We start from the raw sequence: 25084 nt of genomic DNA on the forward strand, positions 1-25084 counted from the left end.
TTTCTACGTTCATTCCTTGTTTGAATGTCCATGACTGGAAGATGGTTTCCTTTCCACATCAGCACCTTGTTCACAATGTGGTGGTATTCAGGGACTGCTTCTGCCTCAGCTTCAGTGTGAGAAGTCTGAGCTAGAGTTTTTAAGTGTGTCAGCTTGTTGGGCTGCGACCAAAAATGTTCTATTTATTACCCCCTTGGAGCTCTTCTAAATGCCAAAAAAGGTTTTGGAATGACCAGACTGAAACATATTCTGTTTGCAGTGCCACCTCTGCCTCCATTAGCTGAGCCTGTCTAGTTATAAACTGTATGAACACAGACTTGGAAAATGCGAAGCACTTCCTTCTGTAGTTGTTCAGTCTTCTTGATCTCAGCAGGCTCCTTTAGTGACCACTGGTGATGTTGTTACCATTGGTCCCTCCAGGTTGTTGCTGAGAAGCAGGCTGATCCCATCCACAGACAAAATGGTGACGACCCCCATGGTCACTGGTCCAGCATAAGGTTGCACTACACTCCAGATGCACAGAGTAAAGTCGGGATGTTCATATACTCTCCTTCAAAACATTTCATCAGCACCTTAGTACTTACTGCATGCTCTGGAGGAAGGTCATCTTCAAACTGGGGTAATGTGGCCAACCTTTCTTTAGATAAAAAAAATGCTGGTAATTCTCAGGAGTACTTTATAACCACAGGCAGAGCCATAGCCTGATTTGCTATGCTCTCTGACTCTCATTCTCTGTATTGTAAGTCCCACTGTTTTTTCCTGTGGCCTCCAGTGGTTGGTCTGGATGTACTCTACCTTATATTAGTTAAAACTGACCAGTTTCTTGCCCTCACCATTCATCTCAGCACCATCCTTTCTGTCCTGAGAAGGTGTCCTAGCATCTCCCTCTCTCCCGATTGAGGGTGACTAGGGAAGGTTTTCTCTGGGTGCAGGGGTTTGTGGATCAGCTCTTGATCATTAGTGTGGCAGCTTGCCTGGATCCAGTCACTCTCTATTCCTTAAGGTACATTCTTATTAAGAAGGGTACAGAACTTCTAAGCTCTTCAAGGAGAATTAGTTCAGAGGTTTTTTTTTTTATAAGTGGCTTCTCTCGAGTGTTTGTACTCACTGGTGAAAAGCAGGCTGCCCATACCTTTTTAAATTCCAGGTAGGTCGGGCCAAGCCTGAGGGCTTCGAATTTCTGACAGTACACCTCCAGCATAAAATAGAATGGCCTTTTTCAGAGCTTTGCAATCAGTGGCATTTTCCTCTTCAAGAAAGAGTAAACCTTGTGCATTCCTTTTACAAACACTTACCCTGCGATTATAAAGGCTAGCCACTTTGAATATTGTGCTATCTATTTGAAAGCGATAAATACAGATCCTACCCCTGTCTTCTCAAACTTAGGAATTAAATGAGCAAACCAAGTTTCCTGCGATCTCAAATCTGAACCAGTGATGTTTTCATGAAATATTGTATGGTTCCTGATCCTCACCTCAAGCTATTTTAGTTCAAATTTCTTTTGCTGCCGTTTTTCAAGATCCCCTCTCTTTTGTCCTCCTTTCTCTTTCCCATTCATTCTCTGTTCTTGAAATTCTATTTCCTACTGCTCCAATTTTATTCTGTTGTTAATCAATCTATTTCATTGCCCTCAGTTTCCACCCATAAATTCCTGGCCACCCCATTAAAATTGTGGTTTTTCGGCGTTTGGGTCATAACAATCTCTGTACAAATAATGTCCAACTTCTACAGCTAGCACCTGTCAGCCGCCTTGGTTTCCAACTCTCAAGCAACAAATAACAGAAGTAAGCTTCTATCTGTCTAACAAATAGAATTGTGTGTGTAGCCATCCACCTTGACTCAGTAATAGTATCCAATGCTGAGTAACAAGGCATTTAGATCCACTGCAGGGACACAAGTGCATGATCCAAGATGATCCTTAGGTAAAAGTGCTGCATTATTGGAGGCGTTGAAGTTTGGATAACAGAGGACTGGTTGGTCCTCTAAAGTGGAAGTTTCAGGGCACTATTTTGGTGTCTGTGCCAATACTAATCTTTAAACTGACATGATAAAAAAAATAGGCTTATCAGATCATTTAGTCATTGCTGTTTGTGAAACTATGTCATGTGCATGGTCCACACTTTTAAAATGGGCCCTCTGGCTGCAAAATGCTTTGAGATGTCATGAGGTTGTATTGGGCACAATATAAGTAATTTCATTGTTCTGCAGTGTAATGAACAGTGGGGCAGGATTTTTCTGCAGTTAGTTACCATTAATATGGTACTTCAGCTTCATTCTCAGGTTTCATGATTTTGTTGGAACTTGTCTGTATTCTATAGCTTATGACATATTCCAGACCCCTCTTGCTATTATGTTACATATAAACCATCCCTGACTCTTGATGCATTACAACTTGTAAAGCGCTGCAACTTGGGATGTGTTCCTGCACAGTTGCTTTAAGTATAATTCTTGTACATCATGGTGCCTTATCTCAGCATCTCATGCCTCCTGTTCCTGTAATAAGGACACCGGATTATCACAATGTGCTGGATAGAAGGTGCCTCCTACCAAGACCCAGAGAGTCTGAGCATTTATTAGTAGGCCAGTGCGCTCATGTGATATTGGGTCAAACACGTTTCAAAAAATAATTTCAATTGTTGGGGCCAAAGAGTTTGCAATGAGAGCATTAATTGGAAGAGAGAAATATTTCTCAGTTACATTCAAATCTCTCTCGAATTGATATAAAAACCTTACACAACTTTCTCACTCTTTCATAAAGGTTTTTTTTAAATTCATTTGCAGGATATGGGCATCACTAGCTGGCCAGCATTAACTACCTGCCCAAGTTGCCCTTGAGAAGGTGGTGGTGAGCTACCTTCCTGAACCGCGATAGCCCACCTGCTGTGGGTTGACCCACAATGCCATTAGGGAGGGAATTCCAGGATTTTGACCCAGCAACAGTAAAGGAACCTAGTTGCAGTTAAGAATTATTTTAAATATGTAAAGTCATCATTGTGCTTGTTCAGTCTGATCACTGAAGTCCTATGGACCTGGTTACTTACAAATATGACCACCCTAAATCATCTAAGCATAAAATGAAGCAGACAAGCAGCATGAAAGTAGAAACTTTCAAAGGTAAAGAATACCAACTATCCTGTTAATGAGGTAAATACAGATCAAGTTTAAGTACAAACATTTCTGAAAAAGGGTCCTGACCCAAAACATCGACTTTCCTGCCCCTAATGCTGCCTGGCCTGCTATGTTCCTCCAGCTTCACACTGGGTTATCTCTGACTCCAGTATCTGCAGTTCTTGCTATCTATGTCTGTGAGGGTCCTTTTTTGTCCAGAAGAACCTGTCTCAAATTTTCAAATGTTTTGGTGCTTCCTTCAACACACCACACTCACACAGCTTGATGTAGTGCTAAACAGCAGCAGGTTCACATATGACCTGGATGTAGAACAGGATGCTGAATTGCACTCCCTATGAGTATGGTAAAGGAAGGTACAATCGTCTTTCAAAAAAAAATTGGATAAGTACCTGAACAGAAAAGAAATTTGCAAGTTACAAGTAAAGAGCAGGACTTGCCAAGTTGTTTCTGCAGAGAGCAGCCTGGACACCAAACACTAAATGAACTCCTTCTGCACTGCAATTATTCTATAAATCCAGGCAGCATCTGTGGGAATGAAAGTCTTAACATTTGCAGGCCAATAATGTATCCTTAAGCCTGGTAGGTACAAGGTCTAAAACTTTTTAATCAGTTATGGATCCAGGGAAGTAGGCTGGAGGAAGGCACAGAGAATAGGGTACAGGGGCCCGGTGCTGCACAGTAAAGACAAAGAGAAGGGCTGCGATAGATTGAGAGTAGATTACCTCATTCTCCCCATAGAGATTAGAGATGTTCCCTTGAATAATTTTTGCATTCACATAACACTTGCTCACACACTCCTCCTGAGTTACAAGATTCCAGATTCAAGTCCCACTCCTGCACTTGAACACATGAGACTGACACTCCGGTGCTACACTGTTAGAGGTGCCAACTTTCACATGAGACATTAACACGACACCCTATCTGCCTGCTTTGCAGGGACATAAAAGATCCCGTTGCACTATGTCAGGCAAAAGAAAGTGCCGGGTGAATATTTATCCCTCCATTAACAGAACGAAACCCAGGTTATCTAGTCATTATCACAGCACTAATTTATTGTTGCTTGTGCACAGATCACCTGCCACATTTCCTACACTGAAATAATGATTATGCTTCAAAAAGTACTTTATTATATGTGGAGCAGCTTGAAACATGGTGGTCGTGAAAAGTGTGATATAAATGCAAGTCAATTTTTCATAACCTCAAGATGACCCAAATCACCTTACAGCCAATTCAGAACTTTTTAAAAATGCATTATGCATTGTAATGCAGCCAATTCAGTAGCCAGTTTGTGTACAGCAAAATCTGTCAGTCCACAACATGATGGCATCCAGATAATGCCCAGTTTTACTTGCAAATAATATCTTTGCTATGATCTTTAATGTCAATCTGAGGGGCTTGAACACCTCACTTTCTAATTTAAAGGAATGAGTACTATCCAGTGATTTTTGAAATGCATTTGTCAATACTTTGTTGGAATCAATTAAATCAAACCTAAAGGGCAAGCATCAGGTGTATAAGATTAGAGGGTTCAGGATATTTGGACTGAGGTTATACAGGCATAGTCCAGTCTCCAATTTAAAGATTGAAGTTTGGGCTTAGTTTTAGATAATCGTCTGATTTTCAGTTTATTATATCTGGCCCGTATAAAAACTGACAACACTGTTGGTTGAAGCAGAGTGTTCCTTTTACAGCACTTGCTGAGTAGATGTTAGCTGGGTGTGTAATTAGTGTGACACATGTATATTGGCTCTTAATTAAAAATGTTGCATTAGAAGTATAATATGATTATGTTTGGATAAAGAGGAAAGATGAGTAAATATCCTCATGGGTCTGGATGATTTGGTATGATCTGTTCACAGTCCCCAAAGTCTGGGTTGATCTTTTGCTAAACGTTGGGCTTTGTTTCTGGTGGATGAGCCTGGTGTCTCACGGCTTGATGTTCAATAAGCCCGTAAACATTTTGGTATGACATCTCATTTTCTCTGACCTTTGGGTAATTTGTTGAGTGGAGCTGTTAAATCAGCAATTAGATGACAGCATTGGCCCTCTGGCAGCCTGTAAAATGTCTCCCATTTGATTAGGTCATCCATATACTTGTCAAGATAGTGCAACCACTTCGATGTAGAGCAAATCTCAAAAGGTCAAACTCCAACTGCTCAGCAGGCTGCCTCTAATAAAGTAGATCAGAATGTGGCATTGAATTTATTCATAAATTTCTCGGACTGGCTCTGATGGAATACTGAAGCCCAAGCCTGTTTACCTTTTTAATACTACTTAATTCAGTAAACTGATGCACTTTTCTGATGCTCGTCTCTATCTCCATTCAAAGGCCAATCACAGAGATACCCTTGTAGCTCTCAATTACATCCATCTATTGAAACCAGCATCAGTAAATTTGCTGAGGCACTTCACAGGAGCATAATGAGATGAAAATACAATGCCAAGCCATAGAAGGAGTTATAGGGGCAGGATACAAAACCGACAAGGGGTATTGACACTCCTGAAAGCGACACTTCCTCAACAACAACTTGCCTACGGGAAGTTGGTCTATATTCTACCAGGCTCATTCAGTTCCTGACCTCATTAAACCCTTGTCAAAACACTGGAACAAAAACAAAGTTGCTGGAAAAGCTCAGCAGGTCTGGCAGCTTCTGTGAAGGAAAACAGTTAATGTTGTGGGTCCAGTGACCCTTCCTCATTAACTGTTTTAAGTACTTTGGCTAAGAGAACAGGTCAGAGCCTAGGAATGTTGTGACAAGAAACTCTTGTCGCCCATTGCCAAACTGCCATTGAAAAAGCATAAGTGAGGATTTTTTTTTTCAGAATACTTGTCCGGATGAGTGCAACTCCAGCAACATTCAAGAAGCTTGACACCACTCAGGACAAAGCAGATTAATCAATTGACAACACAAACAACACTTTCAATGTTCATTCCCTTCATTACCACGTGTACTATGTATAAGATAGAATTCACCCTGTGTTTGAGAGGGAAAAGCAGGAATCCGATGAAATTGTATTACAATTGAATAAAGGTAACCACAGAGACATGACGGAGGAGTTGGTCAGAGTTGAAACAGCGAGTCTAGCAGGGAAGACAATGGAACAGCAATGGCAGGAGTTTCTGGGGCCCGTTCAAGAGGCACAACAGAGATTCATCCCAAGGAAGAAGAAACTTACTAAGAGGAGGATGAGGCAACCATGGCTGACAAAGCAAGTCAGGGACAGCATAAAAACAAAGGAAAATGCATACAATGTGGCAAATTTAGCCATAGGATTAGAAAGCCTTTAAAAATCAACAAAGGACAACTAAAACAACTGTAAGCGATGGGGAGGAGAAGATGAAATATGAGAATAAGTTAGCTAGTAACATAAAAGATCATTGAAAGTTTTTTAGATATCTAAAAGGTGAGAGAAAAGTAAGAGTGGACATTGGACCACTGAAAATGATGCAGGAAGGGTAGTAATGGGGAACAAAGAAATGATGGAGGAACTTAAAGGTACTTTGCACTTTTCATAGTGGAAAGCACAAGCAGCATACCAGAAGTTCATGTGTCAGGGGACAGAGGTGGGTGTGGTGGCCGTTACTGGGGAAGCTGAGAAGTCTGAAGGTGGATAAATCACCCAGACTGGATAGACTACACACCATGGTTCTGAAGGAGTTAGCTGAGGGTATTGTAGAGGCATTGCTGGTGATCTATCAGGAGTCACTGGAGTCGGGGAGGATCCTAGATGTCTAGAAAATGACTAATGTAACACCCCTGTTTAAGAAGGGAGGGAAGCTGAAAACCGGAAATTTGAAAGGCCTGTTAGCCTGAACCCTCTCATTGGTAAGATTTTAGAATCCATTATTAAGGATGAGATTGCTGAGTACTTGGAACAGCATGATAAAATAAGGTTGAATCAAGCTGGCTTCATGAATTATTTTGAGGTGGTAATGAGCAAGTTAGACATGGAGCCACTGGACATGTTCTATTTGAATTTCCAGAAGGCCTTTGACAAGATGCTGCACAGGAGGCTGCTAATTAAGATAAGAATCCATGGTATTAGGACAAAGTACTAGTATGGATAGGGGATTGGCTGACTGGCAAAAGGCAGAGAGTGGGGATAAGGGGGTCTTTTTCAGAATGGCAGCCAGAGACTAGTGGTGTTCTGCAGAGGTCATGTTGGGACCATAACTATTCACCTCCTAAATTAACAATCCACACAAAGGAACTGAGGGAATTGTTACTAAGTTTACAAGGATAGGTGGAGTATCAGGTAGCATTGAGGAAGCAGGGAGGCTGGAGAAGGACTCGGACAGGCTAGGACAGTTGGTAAAGAAGTGGCAGATGGCCTACAATGTGCAAAAGTGTGAGGTTATGCACTTGGTAGAAGAGTTGAGGGACAGATTGTTTTCTAAATGGGGAGAGGTTTCAGAAATCTGAACACAAAGTAACTTGGGAGTCCTAGTTCAGGATTCTCTTAAGGTTAACATGCAGATTCAGTTGACAGTTAAGAAAACAAATGCAATGTTACCATTTATTTCAAGACAGCTTGAATATAAGAGCAGAAATGTACTGCTGAGGCTGCATTAGGAATATTGTGGGCAGTTTTGAACCATGTATCTAAGATAGGATGTGCTCATTGGAGAGGGTCAAGAGGAGGGTAACAAGAATGATCCAGAGGATATGGTCCAGGAGGAGGCAGGTGGGACTAGTTTAGTTTGGGATTATGTTCAGAACAGACTGGATGGACCAAAGGGTCTATTTCCATGCTGTAACACTCTGAGTGCTTGTCATATGAGGAACAGTTGAGGACTCTGGGGTCTATAACTGATGGGGGTTTAGAAGGATGAGGGGAAAGGACCTGATTGAAACTTACAGAATACAGAGAGACATGGATGGAGTGAACATGGAGAAGATGTTTTCACTATTAGGAGACACCAGGACCCAAGGGCACAGCCTCAGAACAAAGGGACAATCCTTTGGAACTAAGATGAGGAGGAATTTCTTGACCCAGAAGGTAGTGAATCTGGAAATACATTGCCACAGAAGGCTGTGGAGGTCATTTCACTAATTGTATTTAAGACACAGATAGAGGTTCTTTAGTTAGTGGGCAAGGGTTACAGTGAAAAAGCAGAAACCATGGACCTTCAAGCCTGGTCTGCCATTCAGTAGGATCGTAGCTGATATGACAATTCTCTCATCCTGTTTTTGTCATCTGCAAATTTGGTTGCATTATATTCAGTTCCTTACTCTAAGTCAACTTTATTTATGTATATTATATACATACACACACACACACTTCTATTCTCAACATTTATAAAGTTTGTAGAAATTGACCTAAAATTCAGTAGTGTTCACAAGATGAAGTAGTCACTTAGTACTGTTGTGTGTTCTATCCTAGTGGTGATGGAGAGAAGGAGCCCTTAGCAGTGGTTGGATCACCATACTGGATGGCACCTGAGGTTCTGAGGGGAGAATTATATGATGAGAAGGTAAATCAGGCAGCTAAAAGAAACAGTTCTGAAGAACAGTCATATCTGACACTATTTCTCGCTTTGCTGGCAGACCTGCTGAGTTTCTCTGGCATTTCCTGTTTTTATTTCAGATTTCCAACGTCTGCCATATTTTGCTTTTATTTAGCCAAAAGAAACAAGCAAACACTCCCCACTAACTCTCATTTCCCTTATCCTGCACTGAGGAAAGAGACCGATAAAGCTTTAACTGGAACTGAGCCCAATCACAGTCCAAAGACACATGCCCAAAGAACTTCGTGTGTAATGTGCTGAACAAGAGCAATACTTTATATAACAGACCTCCTTATTGACAGCGAGATAGTGATACTGTTTATAACACATTTGGTATCTTTGTTTCCATGCTCCATAACCCCTACGTCCACAACCACTCTCACCAGGAGTCACTGTTGCCCAAAGGGCTTTTGACCAGACTCTCTGGCCCTCTCTGGTCCTGGAGCAGATAGGCTGTCCCTCCTTTGACTCTGAACCAGATTGTCTGGTACGGTTTATAACCTGGGGGAGATTGCAGATCTCTAGGCCTGAATGTAGTTTGCAGGGTGAAAATTCCAAAATATTCTTTAAAAATATTCTAAAAAAATCTTTATTAATCAACCTGTTCAGAGATGTGACTACATACCACTATAAACACAGGCCTCCTGTTTTTATTTTATGTCTTTGTAAGTTAATGGAAGTTACGTGACATGTTTTTTTTAAAATTAAAAATGTGAATCTGGCATTGATGGGTGACATAAGAGAAGTGTGGAGAAAGGACTAATAGGGACCTAACAAGCAAAATTTCCATCGTCCTCCCGGAGATAGCTCATTGAACTGCCTCATCAATGACCTTCGTGCCATCGTAAGGTCAGAAGAGGCTATGTCTGCTGCTGATTACATAATACTCAGCATCATTCACAATGACTCAGATACCAATACAGTTCATGTCCATACTTACTAAGACCTAGACAACATCCAGTTTTGACCTGATATGTGCAAGTAACATTCACACCACACATATGCCAGGCAATCGGAATCTCCAAAAAGAGAGCATCTAGCTATCATCCCTTGATGTTGAATAGTATTACCATCACTTGCACACCAAAGATTAACATCCTACTTGTTACTGTTCACCAGAAACTGAATTGGACCAGGTCAGAGGAATTGTGCAGCAAGTAATTCACCTTCTATCCACGCATGGCTTGTCCAAATCTATAAGGCACACATCCGGAGTGTAATGGAATACTGTCCATGTGCCTGGATTTAAGTAATTCCATCAACACTCAAGGAGCTCAATATTATACAGGTCAAAGTAACCCAGTTGATTGGCACTCCATCCACCATCTTGTGCATTCACTCCATGCACCACTGATGATGGAAGCAGTGTGTACCATCTACAATATTCACTGCAAGATCATTAGACTGTACCTTCCAAATTCACAACCACTACCATTAAGAACGACAAAATCAGCACATGCATGGGAACACTGTGACCTACAAGTTCTCTTCCAAACAACGCACCACTTTGAAGGAACAGTGAAATATTTCCAAGTCAATGTTGCTCGGTCAAAATCCTGTAACTCCATCCCTAATGCATTACAGTTGTCCCCATATTCCAAGGACTGCAGCAGTTCAAGAAGGCAGCACACCATCACCTTCTCAAAGACAACTAGAATAGATAATAAATGCTGGTCTAGTCAGAAGTGCACACATCCCATCAGTGAATTTTTAAAGAAGCAGCAATACACAAGCATAGTGATAAGACTAATAATCCAGAATCCCAGGCTAACATTTTGGGGACGTGGGCCCTAATCCCACCACGGCAGATAGGGAAATTTGAGTTCAATTAAAATCTGGAATTAAAAGTTAGCCTAATGATGATCATGTCACCACTGTTAATTGACCAAAAATCCAACTGGTTCACTAATGCCTAGCCGTCCTGTGACTCCAGACCCTTATAGCAACATAGTTCACACTTAACTGCACCTTAGGCAATTAGGTACAGGCAGTAAATGTTGGTTTAGCCAGCAACACACACATTCCATGAACAAAGGTTTATGTTGTAAGGCTAATTTGCTGTAAATAATCAGGCTTTAAAGATCTCCCTTTACTCATTCTGATTGCATATATCCCTGTTGCAGACCGATGTCTTCGCTTATGGCATCATTTTGTGCGAGATCATTGCCCGGATACCAGCTGATCCAGATTATCTGCCCCGCACTGCGGTAAGAACAATTCACGTTCATTTAAGTGCCTTTAACACAGCAAAATGTTAAAAAATGTAATGTAAAAGATAATCAGGTAACATGTAACCAAGACACAACAGGAACCGTTAAGACAAAGACCAAAATCTTGTTCAATCATGGAGATTTTAAGGAGCACCACAGAGACATTTAGTGAGGAAATTCTGGGGTTTACGGCTTAGATTGCTGAATGGTGGAACAAAGAAAATCATGATGTGTAAGAGGCCAGAATTTGAGAAGTAGAGATCTTGGAAGGGTTGTATGGTTGAAGAAGGATACAGCTATAATTGGCTGGCCAACAGAAGACAGCGAGTGGTAGTAGAAGGAAAATATTCTGCCTGGAAGTCAGTGGTGAGTGGAGTTCCACAGGGCTCTGTCCTTGGGCCTCTACTGTTTGTAATTTTTATTAATGACTTGGACGAGGGGATTGAAGGATGGGTCAGCAAGTTTGCAGACGACACAAAGGTCGGAGGTGTCGTTGACAGTGTAGAGGGCTGTTATAGGCTGCAGCGGGACATTGACAGGATGCAGAGATGGGCTGAGAGGTGGCAGATGGAGTTCAACCTGGATAAATGCGAGGTGATGCATTTTGGAAGGTCGAATTTGAAAGCTGAGTACAGGATTAAGGATAGGATTCTTGGCAGCGTGGAGGAACAGAGGGATCTTGGTGTGCAGATACATAGATCCCTTAAAATGGCCACCCAAGTGGACAGGGTTGTTAAGAAAGCATATGGTGTTTTGGCTTTCATTAACAGGGGGATTGAGTTTAAGAGTCGTGAGATCTTGTTGCAGCTCTATAAAACTTTGGTTAGACCGCACTTGGAATACTGCGTCCAGTTCTGGGCGCCCTATTATAGGAAAGATGTGGATGCTTTGGAGAGGGTTCAGAGGAGGTTTACCAGGATGCTGCCTGGACTGGAGGGCTTATCTTATGAAGAGAGGTTGACTGAGCTCGGTCTCTTTTCATTGGAGAAAAGGAGGAGGAGAGGGGACCTAATTGAGGTATACAAGATAATGAGAGGCATAGATAGAGTTGATAGCCAGAGACTATTTCCCAGGGCAGAAATGGCTAGCACGAGGGGTCATAGTTTTAAGCTGTTTGGAGGAAAGGATAGAGGGGATGTCAGAGGCAGGTTCTTTACGCAGAGAGTTGTGGGAGCATGGAATGCGTTGCCAGCAGCAGTTGTGGAAGCAAGGTCATTGGGGTCATTTAAGAGACTGCTGGACATGTATATGGTCACAGAAATTTGAGGGTGCATACATGAGGATCAATGGTCGGCACAACATTGTGGGCTGAAGGGCCTGTTCTGTGCTGTACTGTTCTATGTTCTATGTTCTATGTTCTATAGTCCCTTAAGGGGTTTAAAAATGAAAATTTTGAAATCAACATGTTACTGATTAAGGAGGCCATGATGGTCAGTCAATACAGGCCACTGAGTGAACAGGGTTTGGCAGGAGCTAAAATATGGGCATGAAAATTTTGGATGACTTCACATTTTACACAGAGTGCATTATGGAAGGCTGGATGTTACCAAATTGGCCCCAGTAATGTGTTATCATGAACATGACCTGTGGCGATCACTGACCATGAAGTGGAAATATGTGGGCGCAGAACATGGTCAATTAATTATAGAAAAGTGAACTTCTGCAGGGCCAAGACATCAAAATCAGAAAACGCTGGAAACACTCAGTGGGTCAGGCAGTGTCCATTGAGAGGAAGTTCCTCAGGATGGTAACCTAGGCCCTCGAATATAACTTCAGAAATAGGGATATTTGCTGATGATTACACAATGTTCAGCACCATCCACAACTCCTCAGATTCTGAAGCAGTCTATGTTCATATGCAACACCATCTGGACAATATCTAGGCTTAGGCTGACAAGTGACATGCTTAATGAAGAAAAACTGAAAGAACTGCAGATGCTGTAAACCAAGACACAACAGGAGCTGTTAAGACAGAGACCAAAATCTTGTTCAATCATGGAGATTTTAAGGAGCATCATTTTGTGCGAGATCATTGCCCGGATACTAGCTGATCCAGATTATCTGCCCCACACTGCAGTAAGAACAATTCACGTTCATTAAGTGCCTTTAACACAGCAAAATGTTAAAAAATGTAATATAAAAGATAGTCAAGAAAAAAAATCAGAAGTTGCTGGAAAAGCTCAGCAGGTCTGGCAGCATCTATGAAGGAAAAAATCAGAGTTAATGTTTCAGGTGCAGTGACCCTTGCCACACAAATGCCTGACAATGATTATCTCCAATAAGAGACAATCTAACCACCACCCCTTGACATTCCATGATGTTACCATCACCGAATTCCCCCACTACCAACATTCTTGGGGTTACCATTGACTAGAAACTGAATTGGACTTGCCATATAAATCCTGTGGCTACAAAACAGATCAAAGGCGAAGAATATTACGGCAAGTAACTCAATTCCTGACTCCCCCAAAGCCTGTCCACCACCTACAAGGCACAAGTTTGGAGTTTGATGGAATACTCCCACTTGCCTGGATGGATGCAGCTCCAACAACACTCAAGTTTGACAGTGTCCAGGTCAAAGCAGTCCATTTGAATGGCACCACACCTACAGGCATCCATTCCCTCAACCACTGATACTCAGCAGTAGCAGCGTGTACTATCTACAAGATGCATTGCAAAAAAAAAATCACCATGGCTCCACAGACAGCACTTTCCAAAACCTGGAAGGACAAGGGCAGCAAATACCTGGGAACATCATCGCCTGCAAGTTCCCTTCCATGCAAGTAACGATCCTGACTTGAAAATATACTGCCATTCCTTCAGTGCCACTGGGTAAGAATCTTGGAATTCCCACCCTGAGGAGGCTGTAAGTCAATTTATGGCATAAATATTCCATTCCTGACAATATCTTTGCACATACTTCTGTACCCTCTCTGGTGCAATCATATCTTTCCTGTGATGTGGTGCGCAGAACTGGTCTGGCTAAATTACGTTTTTAAACAGTTTCAGCATAACCTCTGTTATTATAGTCCATGCCCTAACTATTAAGTATCTTATCTACCTGTTCTACTACCTTTCCAGAATAAGTAGACATGGACTCGAAGGTGCTTCAACGTTTCTTCCATTTGGAATGTATTCCTTTGCCTTGCGTGCACTCTCCAGATGCATCACTTTATATTTTTTCCGGATTTGAATTCTATTTGCCATTCTTCTACCACCTAACGGGCCCATTGTTGTTTCCCTGTGGTCTACAGCATTCTCACCCTCAACGCCAACATTCATGACATCTGTGAACTTCTTAATCATGACCCTTTTCATCTAAGTTTAAATCAGTGGTATATAAGCACAAGAGGCAAGGTATTTAATACAGCAAAATCTCACAGGATACAATTGTCCAATAATTTTAAAAAACCCTGTTGCCCTTCTGTTTTTGCTTTTTTCCACTGATGAATTTTTGTTCAACCTAACTCTTTTCTCTTTGATCCCATTTACATTTGAACTTTTCTTACTGGTCTGCCATTTGCAACCTCAAAATGTCTTGCTAAAATCCAAATAATCCACATCAAAGGCTCAACTTTCATCAATCCCCCCCTTAACTCCTCCAAAAATTCAATCAATTTCATTAGCCCAATCATGCTATTGATTGATTATGCCTCTCTAGATGACAATTTATACTGTCCCTCAGACCTTAATCTGAACATTTTCCACCACTGAAATTAAGCTGTTCCCTATAATTATGCAGTCTTGTTGTATTTTCTGTTTCATTTTTGCTATTTCATACTCCTCAACTGCAGTGTCTATAATATCCCTCCCTTTTGTGAAGATAGATGAAAAGTGCTCATTAGGAACCCTTTTGCCTTCACTCACAAGTCATCCTTTAGCTCTTTAACAGCCCTACTTTATTTATATTCCTATCTATTTATAAAACACTTTGCATTTTCCTTACAAATATGTTTTTATACCGTCTCTTTGCTTTCCTAATTTTCTTTTTATTCTAACGAAGTACCATTCTGATATATGTACTTGACTTTAGAGTGGGGCCGTACCTCTCAATTTTATACGACAGTGCTAACAAGCTGATACTTGAGCAGCTGTAGAACTGCTAAGAGTGTGAGCATGGAATTTAAACCAGATGCAGTTGTCTTTCACGTACCTGCTTGTTTGTATTTCACACAAGGAATGCAGCACCTGCCAATACATTCCAGTTCTACACCCTTTTTCTGCATTAAACCAGAAATGTTTCTACTCTGGTGACAGGGCTGGGGGTGGTGTCAGTGAGGATGGCAAGGTGAAATGTTCATTCGTTTATTATACATGGATATGTGCACCATTCCTTTCCCAATCCCATTTTTAAAAAACTTTCAGTGAAGAAACTGCTTTGGCAGCTTGATTATTCAGAAACAGAAACAAACTATGCTGGAGAAATCAAGCAGGTCTGGCAGCATCGTTTCAAGAAAACAGCTAACATTTTGAGTTCAGTGACTCTTTGCCAGAATGTTCTGACACCTGGATAAATGCAGCTCCAACAATAATTAAGAAGCTTGACACCCTCCAGGAAAAAACACAGCCCACTTAATCGGAACTACATTCACATTTATTCCCTCCACCACCAATGCTCAGTAGCAGCAGAGGGTACCGTCCACTGCAAAAACTCACCAGGACTCCTTAGACACTCCCTTCCAAATCCATGACCACTTTCATCCAGGAGAAGGACATCAGATACAAGGGAACACCACCAACCTTTTGTCTAAGCCACTTACCACCCTGACTTAGAAATATATCACCATTCCTTCAGTGTCATTGTGTCAAAGTCCTGGAATTCCCGCTATAATAGCATAGTCGGTTTGCCTATAGAACGGGGTCTGCAGCAATTCAAGAACACCCCTTTTCAGGGGGTAACCAGGAATAGCAATAAACACTGGACCAGCTAGCGAAACCTGTGACCCACAAGTGAATAAAAAATGGAGTCTTCATTCCTGCTTAATTCCTTGTTTGTAAATGTGCTGATCACGAGCATTGTGACGTTGGCCAAGTCTCTGGCATAATTTGTCTCTTCTTTAAATGTCATAGGACGTTTTGTGCCTTCTTCAGAGGTCTCCCTCAGTACTGCAGTGAAATTTCAACCTGGATTATAAGCTTAAGATTCTGAAATCCTTTTAAATGGGCAGCATAGAATGAGCCTTACTCTGTACAGTCTCTCATTCAGACTGGGCAAGGAGAGTTCAGTACTGACCCTGGGTTCTGTCAGTAAACGAATTATGTACAATTTCCCCAGCATGAAGTTCCATTGTCAAACAGAAGATGTTTTTCCCTATCAGTCCTTTGCCAGTACATTAATTTTGAATGGCTAGCCTGTGGCTAGGCTCCGTACAATGTGAATTATTCAGAATGTGGCTGTGTGTCCTTTCTCCCCATTCAGTGGAGTCTTTGTTTCGTTTCTGTGTGCATTCTAAGTTGATTATGATGGCTCAGCCTCTATACATAGGGCATTGTTTTATGACGTGTGAAGGGCAAATAAATCACTTATGACACCTCATCAGGAAGTAGCTGTCAGTGTGACAAGTCCCTGCCAAGATGGACGGACGTACTGTAAAATTCAAGACCCTGATATGTTGGTGAAAGCTTATCTTAACTTTAGCAACATATTGAGCACTAAAATGCCGTTGTGGGGGAAGGGAGGATAAGAAAGATTTGCATTTTTATGGGACTGTTTATTACTTCACTATCAAAACTATTCAGAGGTGCGGCAGTGCTTTTGTGACAAGAAGAGACTCCAACAAACAACAAAGATCCACAAGCACTTTATTTTTGTTCTGGTTGAAAAAATTTGCCCAAAATCCCAAATAACCCTCATTCTCTCCTTCAAGAAGCAACTGATACTCTACCTACATAAGAACTGTTGAGAACTCCAAAAGCCCCAGACCTAGACAAATATCAAGAGAATCAAATTGGTATCATTTTCTGATTTGAGGTAGCTGCAGATGATAGAGGCCAGTTAGTCCATCTTTATTCATCGATCCAGAAAAAAACCTTACATTCTCTTCTTTCAATCAATTCTTTCTTAAATGATTCTGAGCTTGTGCCTCCATAATTCGATCTGGAAGTTTATTCTAAACACCAGTGACTCTCTGATGATATGAATTTCCTGACATCAGTCTTAAAAGTCCTCTTCTCTGTTTAAACATGCACTCTTTTAACACTGTGTCACACTGTTGCTGGACTAATAATAGGAACATTGGAACAGGAGTAGGCCATTCAGCTTGTTGAGTTTGTGCCCCCCATTTATTTTCCATTCATTTGCAGGATGTGGGGATCATTGGCCAGGGCAACATTTATTGCTAATTGCCAAGAGGACAGTTAAGTGTCAACCACATTGCTGTGGGTTTGGAGTCACATGTAGGCCAGACCAGAGAAGGATGGCATACCTTTCCCTAAAGGGCATTAATGAACCAGATGGGTTTTTCTGACACTCGACAATAGTTTTTCATGGTCATCATTAGTTTCCTAATTTCAGATTTATTTTGTGAAATTCAAATTCTACCATTTGCCCCCTCAGGATTTGAATTCAGGTCTCCAGAACATTATCAGGATCTCTGGATTAATAGCCTAGTGATGATACCACCAGGGCATTACCTCCCCCATCTAATATAATCAGCTGATCAAACACTACAATGTCTTTTACCCACCCCATCTCCATAATCCCTTGTGCCATTGATAATCAAATATTTGTCAATGTCTACTTTTAAAGACATTTTAAATTACCCACCCTCTGAGTTTAAAAAAAAACCCATCTCAGTCCTAAATGTCATCATCTTATATTTTTAAACTGTGCCTCTTGGTTCTAGATTACCTAACTAATGGAAACCTCTTACCTGCATTTACCCTATCTATCCCTTTCAGGTATTTTATGGGTTTCAGTGAGATCACCCCTCATTCCTCAAAACTCTTGAGAACACGGACAGCAGGAACTGCAGATGCTGGAGAATCTGCGACAACAAGGTTTAGAGCTGGATGAACATCACAGGCCAAACAGCATCAGAGGAGCAGGAAGGTGGATGTTTCTGGCCTAGACCCTTCTTCAGAAAAAAAGGGTCTAGGCCCAAAACTTCAGCCTTCCTGCTTCTCTGATGCTGCTTGGCTTGATGTGTTCGTCCAGCTCTATACCCTGTTAGCTCTTGAGAACATAGGCCCAGTTTGCCCAATATCTCTTCATTGAACAGTCCCACCGTCCTGGGAACAAGTCTGATGAACCTTCATTGGACTCCCTCTATGACAATAATATCTTTACAACCAGAAATGGAAATTCAGATTCTTTTTATGGCATTTTAAGAATTTTAATTCAGTTTGAAGCAAAATGTTTGTATCCATACAAATAACTGTCAAGCTAATTCGCCTGGCATAAAAACCCAGCAGGTCACAGATGTCCTTTAGGGAATGTAAGCTGTCCCTCCCACATTTGACCTATCAGTGACTCCAATCCTAAGTCAAATGTGGTGGACTCATATCAATTCAGCTGAGTCATTCTATCACCCAGGAACAAGGAGGTCCACCACCTTCATCATGTGGATCGACAGATGGGCAAAGATGCTGGAGGATTGAAGGTGATGACAAATATATGATTTAAGGATCAGAACAGCACTGTGTGTAATGGGCCAAGACAGAGTGTATTTTGCTGTGGAAATGGGAGATATGGATAAGAAAGACAACTGTCGTGCTCATCTATCCAGAATAAATGTGAACTTTCCCAATCACAGTATCAGATTGTTTCACAAGTTTGTTACCATACCTATAACAAGCATTATCCCCTAGTCATTATCCCCTAGTCGTGCCTTTTGACAGTTTGGAGGTCAGTCATGTATTACAGTTCATTGTGTAAAGTTCACAGCTTGTTTGTTTCTGAGCAGAGTAGCTCACAGAGACTCTACACTACACTCCCTTGCATCAGGAGTACTGCACCATCTGCTGGCTTCACTCAATGCTGCAGAAATAGCATTACAAAATCCATCCAAGTCTTCACCTCACAGGTACCTCCAAGCATTTGCTAACCACAACAGTCTTGCTTGTGGAATTGGAGAGTAGCACTCATTTTCTCTTCCTGTCATTCACAGGGGTGAAACAAAGCAAATAATGAGAGAGAACACTGTGGAGCTGGAGGAACACAGCAGGTTAGGCAGCATCAGAGGAGCAGGAAAGCTGACATAGTGGGTTGGGACCCTTCTTCAGAATGTCAGCTTTCATGCTGCTTGACTTGTTGTGTTCCACCAGCTCCACACTGTATTATCTGACTCCAGCATTGGCAGTGCTTACTATCTGCAAATAATGAGAGACTCGGTGATATTGTGAATCAGAACATGCAAATCCAGCCTATACCAATGGTATGAAAGTACATGAATTGAATTTGGCCAATCACAGTTAAGTTGTTGATGAAGACTGGCCCATTTTAACTTTCTTTTCTCTTATTACCTCTCACTGTAACTTACTATTAGAGGGTTTGAACTAGGAGTGTTCCACACTACCAATTACCATAAGATGCAAGCACAAAAGTAGGCCACTCAGACCGCAAGTCTGCTCTGACATTCAATGAGACAATGGCTAATCTGACAATCCACAATTCCACTTTGCTGCCTTTTCCCCAATAACCCTCAATTCCTTTCCAGATTACAAACCTGGCTATGTCAGCCTTGACAACCCACTGTGGTAAAGAATTCGACAAATTCAGTACACTCCAAGAGAAGAAATTCCTCATCTATCTTAAATGGACAACCCCCTTACTCAGATTATGCCCTCTGGTCCTAGACTTTCCCTCAAGGGAAAACAACCTTTAAACAATTTCCTAAGAGTCTTGGATGTTTCAGTTGGGTCTCCTTTCATTATTCCAAATTCCAATAAGTACAGGCCCAATCCACTCAAAGTCGCCTGATTAGGTAGGCATTCCACACCAGGAATCAAACTAGTAAACTTTCTCTAGACTCCCTCCATTGCCAGTATATCTTTCATTAGATGGGGTTCAAAATTGTTCACAGCATTCCAGGTGCATGCCTCCAAGTAACCGAGTGATCTGACGTCTCCATTCTCCTTTAGGACTTCGGCCTAGATGTGAATACTTTCGAGACAATGGTGGGAGACTGTCCGCCTTCATTCTTGAAGCTGGCGATCCACTGCTGCATTGTGAGTCTCAATTGAAGTTTATAGGAAGGGGTTGGGGTAGTGACATTGTCCAGTCTGCAAACTCCGGTTGCTGTCTTCATCATATAAGAACTTTCATCTGTTCCATATCAAACTATGCTAGAGGAGGGTATTCCAACATAAATTGTTGACAAGATGGCAATTCTTCAGACCACGTTTCTGACATCTTCTTGAGCAAGGCTGGCATGACATTTGGAAATGCACTAAACACTGCTAAGTTTCATTTCAAGTTGGTGTAATTTAACGATATAACTTGATACTCCACATTTAACCTTGTGCTAAACCTGTCCTGGGAGTGTTCGACGAGACAGTGTACAGTGAGCTTTACCCTGTGTCTAACTCGAGACTACATTATCTGGTAGCTTGATAGGTAAATTTGCTCAGCGCACGTGTGGCGTTCAGAGTGGTGACTTCCTTCCAGCCTGTTGAGTGATGTTATTCTGGTGGTACAAGTAAGCTGTAAGCTAGTGAGACATTTAATTTGTGAAGGGTTTCCCCAAAGCACAACCCTCACCTCAATGGAAGGTCACTGAAGGAACATTTTTGATTTTGCAGATTTTCTAGCCAGCAGGCAATATTAATGGAGCAATATCCACACAGTGATGTGCCCACTCTAGCGGTTATATTTCAAATATGATGAGCTCCTCTCCCAGCTGTATGATGGAATCTTATCTTGGGGTGTGTGTTCATGCTATTTCAAACTGTCCAATAGTAAGACTGCTGTTCTGGTGATTTGGACAGTCATGGATCTCTAAAAAAACATTAACTGTAATGTAGCCTGTGAAGTTAGACACTAGAACTGGAAAAGTGTAAAATTTTTAACTACTGCCTGGTTTTCTGACACGTTCTGTATTCCTGCTTTGTGTGTTAAAGATGGATTCTATCCAACGGCCCTCCTTTGCAGAGATTGTCCAAAAGCTGGAGACGATGCTGAATCTCTGTAAAAACACAGATTCTGGGCTGGAGAATGCAGAACAGCACCTTACTGTGGAAGTTTCAACTGTACACAATGGTAAACTGAATCTGAGGAGTTAAAGATGTCCAATGAATTCAAGAATGGAGGGACAGACATAAAAAGAAAGACAATGATGGAGGAAAAGACAGATAGAGTGGCAAAAGTACAAAGGTGAAGGGAGAGAGTGGTGCAAAGGAAACAAAAAGAGAAATTATCTGACACAAGAGGTGCTAAAATCTACAGATATGAACTTATAGCATCAACTCACTAGCTCCTCATTATTCTCAACTTTCAGGATGTAAACTGATTTAGTTCCATCCTTCAGGAACAATTTTGAGTCAGTTCTTCGCGTTTACTGTGGGTCTAAAGATACATGTATGTCAGATCAAATATGTTTTCAATAACAATGGTTACATGAATCCCATGAGGCTAGTTTGTAATTCCAGATTTTACTGAGTTCAGATTGCAATATGGTGAGATTTGAACAATGTCCCCAGATCATTAGCCTAGGATATGGAATGCTGGTCCACTGTCATAGCCACTATGCTGTCATTTCTCTTTCAGCTATGTGAATAACATTAGGAATAGACCACAAAGCACCTAGTCTATGCCACCATTCAATCAAGGATGTTGGTAGCACAGGTAGTGTCCCTACCTCTGAACTAGGTATCCCAGGTTCAAGTCCTTATCCCTCCACAGGATCATAATACAATCTCTGAAGTGGTTATTAGACGATATCTAGTCCACCATTCAATACAATTATGGGTAGTGTAAATATAAAATGCTGTGACACTGAAGATCTGAAATAAAAACAGAAAATGCTGGAGAAACTCAGATGGGCTAGTATTTCTGGAGAGAGATAGAGTTAACATTTCAAGTCCAATATGACGACACAGATGCTGCCATATCTGCTACGTTTCTCCAAGATCATGGCTAATCTACCTGAACTAGTTTCCAGCCTGATAGACTTTTCACTTTATTGTCTACTGACCTCATTCTTAAATATACTCAGACTCATTCTACATGCATTTGGGGTAGAGAATTCTAAAGATTCACACAAGAAATGTTCCCTCATCTCAGTCAAACCACTTGTCTCATGTCTACAACCCTAAGTTATAGACAGCACAGCCAGAGAAAATATGCTGTCGGGATGTATCCCATAGATAGGGCCATACTGGTTCTTTGATAGTTGGACATGTCTTCAGATTGTGACTGCAGCTGATGGACAAGGGTTACGAATGAGGATTGAGTGGCTCAATTTGGCAGTGGATTGTCGCCCTTGGGCTTTACAATACATTCCATCCTCACCAATGGCTGGACCTTGCTCCTCTTGTCCTAAAGGATTTAGGAAGGACAGAAATTGCATTCAATCCAACATAAATTGAAGTCAAATACAGGAACTAATGTCAAAACACAGCACACCTGTCAGAAACCAGAAACCTGTCGAGTCCATTTACTCTTCATTAGAACAGAACTTGAAACAGTAATACTGCTTTCTCCACACAGTTTCTGCCAGACCGACTGAGTTTCACCAGCCATTCCTGTTTTTGTTTCAGATGTCCAGCATTCATAATTCTTCATTTTATATAAAATGAAATCAAATTGCCTGTATCGTGCAACACCAAAATCAGGCATAAACACAGAATACTACAGATTTTTAATATTTTTGTTCCGATATGATTAATCTTTGGACTTCAGGTTAATCTAGGGACTGAAGGCACTACTAGAGGGACTGGCTGTACTTAAAAAGTTCTTCATTCGTCAGGATTGGATGGGTATACAAAGGCTACCTCAAGTTGCCAATATAAATAAGACAACAATCTACCAGTTCTCCTTACACATTGAGAGGATTCCAAAGCATTGGAGAATTTAAATGTAACACACTTGCTTAAAAAGGTTTCAGAATATTCTCAGCAACTAAACACCAGTTAGTTTAATCTCAGTTCAGACATGGGAAATTTCCTTGTGGGAAAAAATTAACAGTTACTTGGAGAAATGGATTAGTTACAAAAAGCAAGAATGGCATTGTCAAGGACACGCCGCATTTAACAAATTTCATTGAGCTTTTGGGTGAAGGAGCAGAAAAGCTTAATGTAGGTGTTACAATTAATCTGCTGCACAAAAATTTCAAAAGCCATTTAATAAAGTGCCTTTTATCAGGTTTGCAAGCAATGTGTTGAAGCCTGTTGATAGTGGAAATGACAGGATAGATAAGAAATTAGCAGAATGGTTACAGTACAGGAGGTTACTCAGTCCATTGTAGCTACACCACCTTGCTGATTGAACCAATTTACCAATTGCCATTCCCCAGCTTTCTCCCTGTAAAAGGATACATGAAGCAGTGATAGTAATGAAACCAGAAATTGCTGGAAAAACTCAGCATATCTGACACCATATGGAGAGAAAGCAGAGTTGACATTTCAGGTCCAGTGACTACTCTTCTGAATAGTTCAAACCTGAAACATTAACTGTACTTCCTATCCACAGATGCTGCCAGACCTGCTGCATTCTTTCTAGCAATTTGTTTTGTTTAGTAGCAATCGCAATGTTTCTTGGAATGGGGTTTCCCGGTGGGTTGTAACATGGCTGCTGCTCTTTTTCATCAACATTACTAATGTGGATCTGTGTGTATAGGACACCATTTCAATATCTCATGTCAAAAAGGAAGCATTGTGAATTATGAGGACGATCGTGATGGATCATGATGTGAAATATGATTTAGACCAATGGGAAATTATACATTTTGGAAGAACAACAAAGTGTTATAAATCAAAGTGTACATTTCAAAATGGATGAAGTAAGGTAATTTATTTTGGGAAGGAGGTTAGGTGTGAGGTGCATCCATAAATCATTAAGGTGGCAGCAAAGGTTGATAAAGGGTTTGTATCCTGTACTTTATAAATAGAGGCATAGGGTAACACATCATGAAATTGAAGAGGGAGACTCCTACATGAAGTGGAAGGTGTTTTAAATGAGCAGAGCACCTGCCCTTTGGTAGCTTAATATTACCACACTTCAGTACAAAAACGTGAAGGAGTATGTGATGAATTTGTATAAAACACTGATTCAGTCACAGCTGAAAAGTATCGTGTGTGTTCTAAACATTATACTGTAGAAAGGACCTGAAGTCACTGGAGTACAAAAATGATACACCAGACTTGTTCCAGAGATGCAATAATTCAATTCAATAAATTGATTGGTGAAGCTGAGGTTGTTCTCATTCGAGAGAGAACAGCTTTGATATCTAGTAATTTGGGGAAACTGTTCCCTTTTGGTAGAAACGTTATGAAGCAGGGATATTGGTTCAACTTGATTGGCAAAAGAAACAGAAGTTAAGAGAAAAAGCTTCGCATGAACTTAGATGTGAGATGCAGTGCAAGCTGTGGCAAAAAAATGCCTCCCTTTAAGAAACAGATGAGAATTTTTTTTTCTCTCAAAGCGGTGTTGTATGCTCCTAAGATACTGCTTGGCGTGCTGTGTTCATCCAGCTCCATACTTTGTATGTGGAATTCTCCTCACCAGAAAGAACTGAAGGTTGGCTCTCAAAATTTATTCAAAGCTGAGCTGGATAGATTATTGAGAGACAGGGAAGTCAAAGGTCATGGTGGGAGCTAACTGGAGCTGAGACCAGAACCAGATCCACCATGAGCTTACTGAATAGTCCTACGGCAGAGTGAGCAAAGGGGCTGATTCCCAGAGCAGCGTTGGAGCAAGTCCTGGTTGGAGATAGCATGGCCTTGTGCACCGGGACTAGCGCACTCAGACTGGAACTTGAGTATTTATTGTCACTTATTGTTGTTCTGGACTTTTTCAACTGTTCCCATAATATATTGTTTACTCTGTAACACTAATTTTCTTTACTTTGTAACTACACACTAAAAAGTATCTGTACCTAAGATGGCACTAAGAGGCAACTTTACAAACTTTTCGCTTAACCCATTTCAGTGCACACGACAATAAGGTTTTATTCTATTCTATTTCTAGTGGAGCTGGCTCACAGTGTGAAATGACATATCGCTGCTCCCAAGTCTTATGTCCCTGCGGTGGAGGCAAATCATGACATTCAAAGAGCAGTGGATCAGTACCTGAAGGGCT

At 41.2% G+C, this 25084-nt stretch overlaps 2 protein-coding genes across 11 annotated transcripts in view; one reads left to right on the forward strand and one right to left on the reverse strand.

Annotated features, from left to right (window-relative positions):
* The window catches only part of LOC125451349 (dual specificity testis-specific protein kinase 1-like), a 178462-nt gene that overhangs the window by 147653 nt on the left and 5725 nt on the right, over window positions 1-25084 (forward strand). For all 3 annotated transcript variants that reach the window (XM_048528379.2, XM_048528378.2, XM_048528377.2), the window contains 4 exons: window positions 8515-8605; window positions 10762-10845; window positions 19930-20016; window positions 20908-21046. In XM_048528379.2, the coding sequence (XP_048384336.2) occupies window positions 8515-8605; window positions 10762-10845; window positions 19930-20016; window positions 20908-21046 (401 nt within the window). The remainder of the gene's footprint in view (window positions 1-8514; window positions 8606-10761; window positions 10846-19929; window positions 20017-20907; window positions 21047-25084) is intronic.
* LOC125451350 (beta-1,3-galactosyltransferase 4-like) overlaps window positions 1-25084 on the reverse strand; it is a 63727-nt gene that overhangs the window by 10797 nt on the left and 27846 nt on the right. The window contains exon 1 of one of the 8 annotated variants that reach the window (XR_009445621.1): window positions 15505-15643. The exons of the other annotated variants lie outside the window; for them this stretch is intronic. The gene's annotated coding sequence lies outside the window, so the exon portion shown is untranslated. Of the gene's footprint in view, window positions 1-15504; window positions 15644-25084 lie in introns of those variants that run through there. 8 annotated transcript variants of the gene reach the window in all.

Source organism: Stegostoma tigrinum, chromosome 3, assembly GCF_030684315.1.
Source record: "Stegostoma tigrinum isolate sSteTig4 chromosome 3, sSteTig4.hap1, whole genome shotgun sequence".
In the NCBI taxonomy this organism is placed as follows: Eukaryota; Metazoa; Chordata; class Chondrichthyes; order Orectolobiformes; family Stegostomatidae; genus Stegostoma; species Stegostoma tigrinum.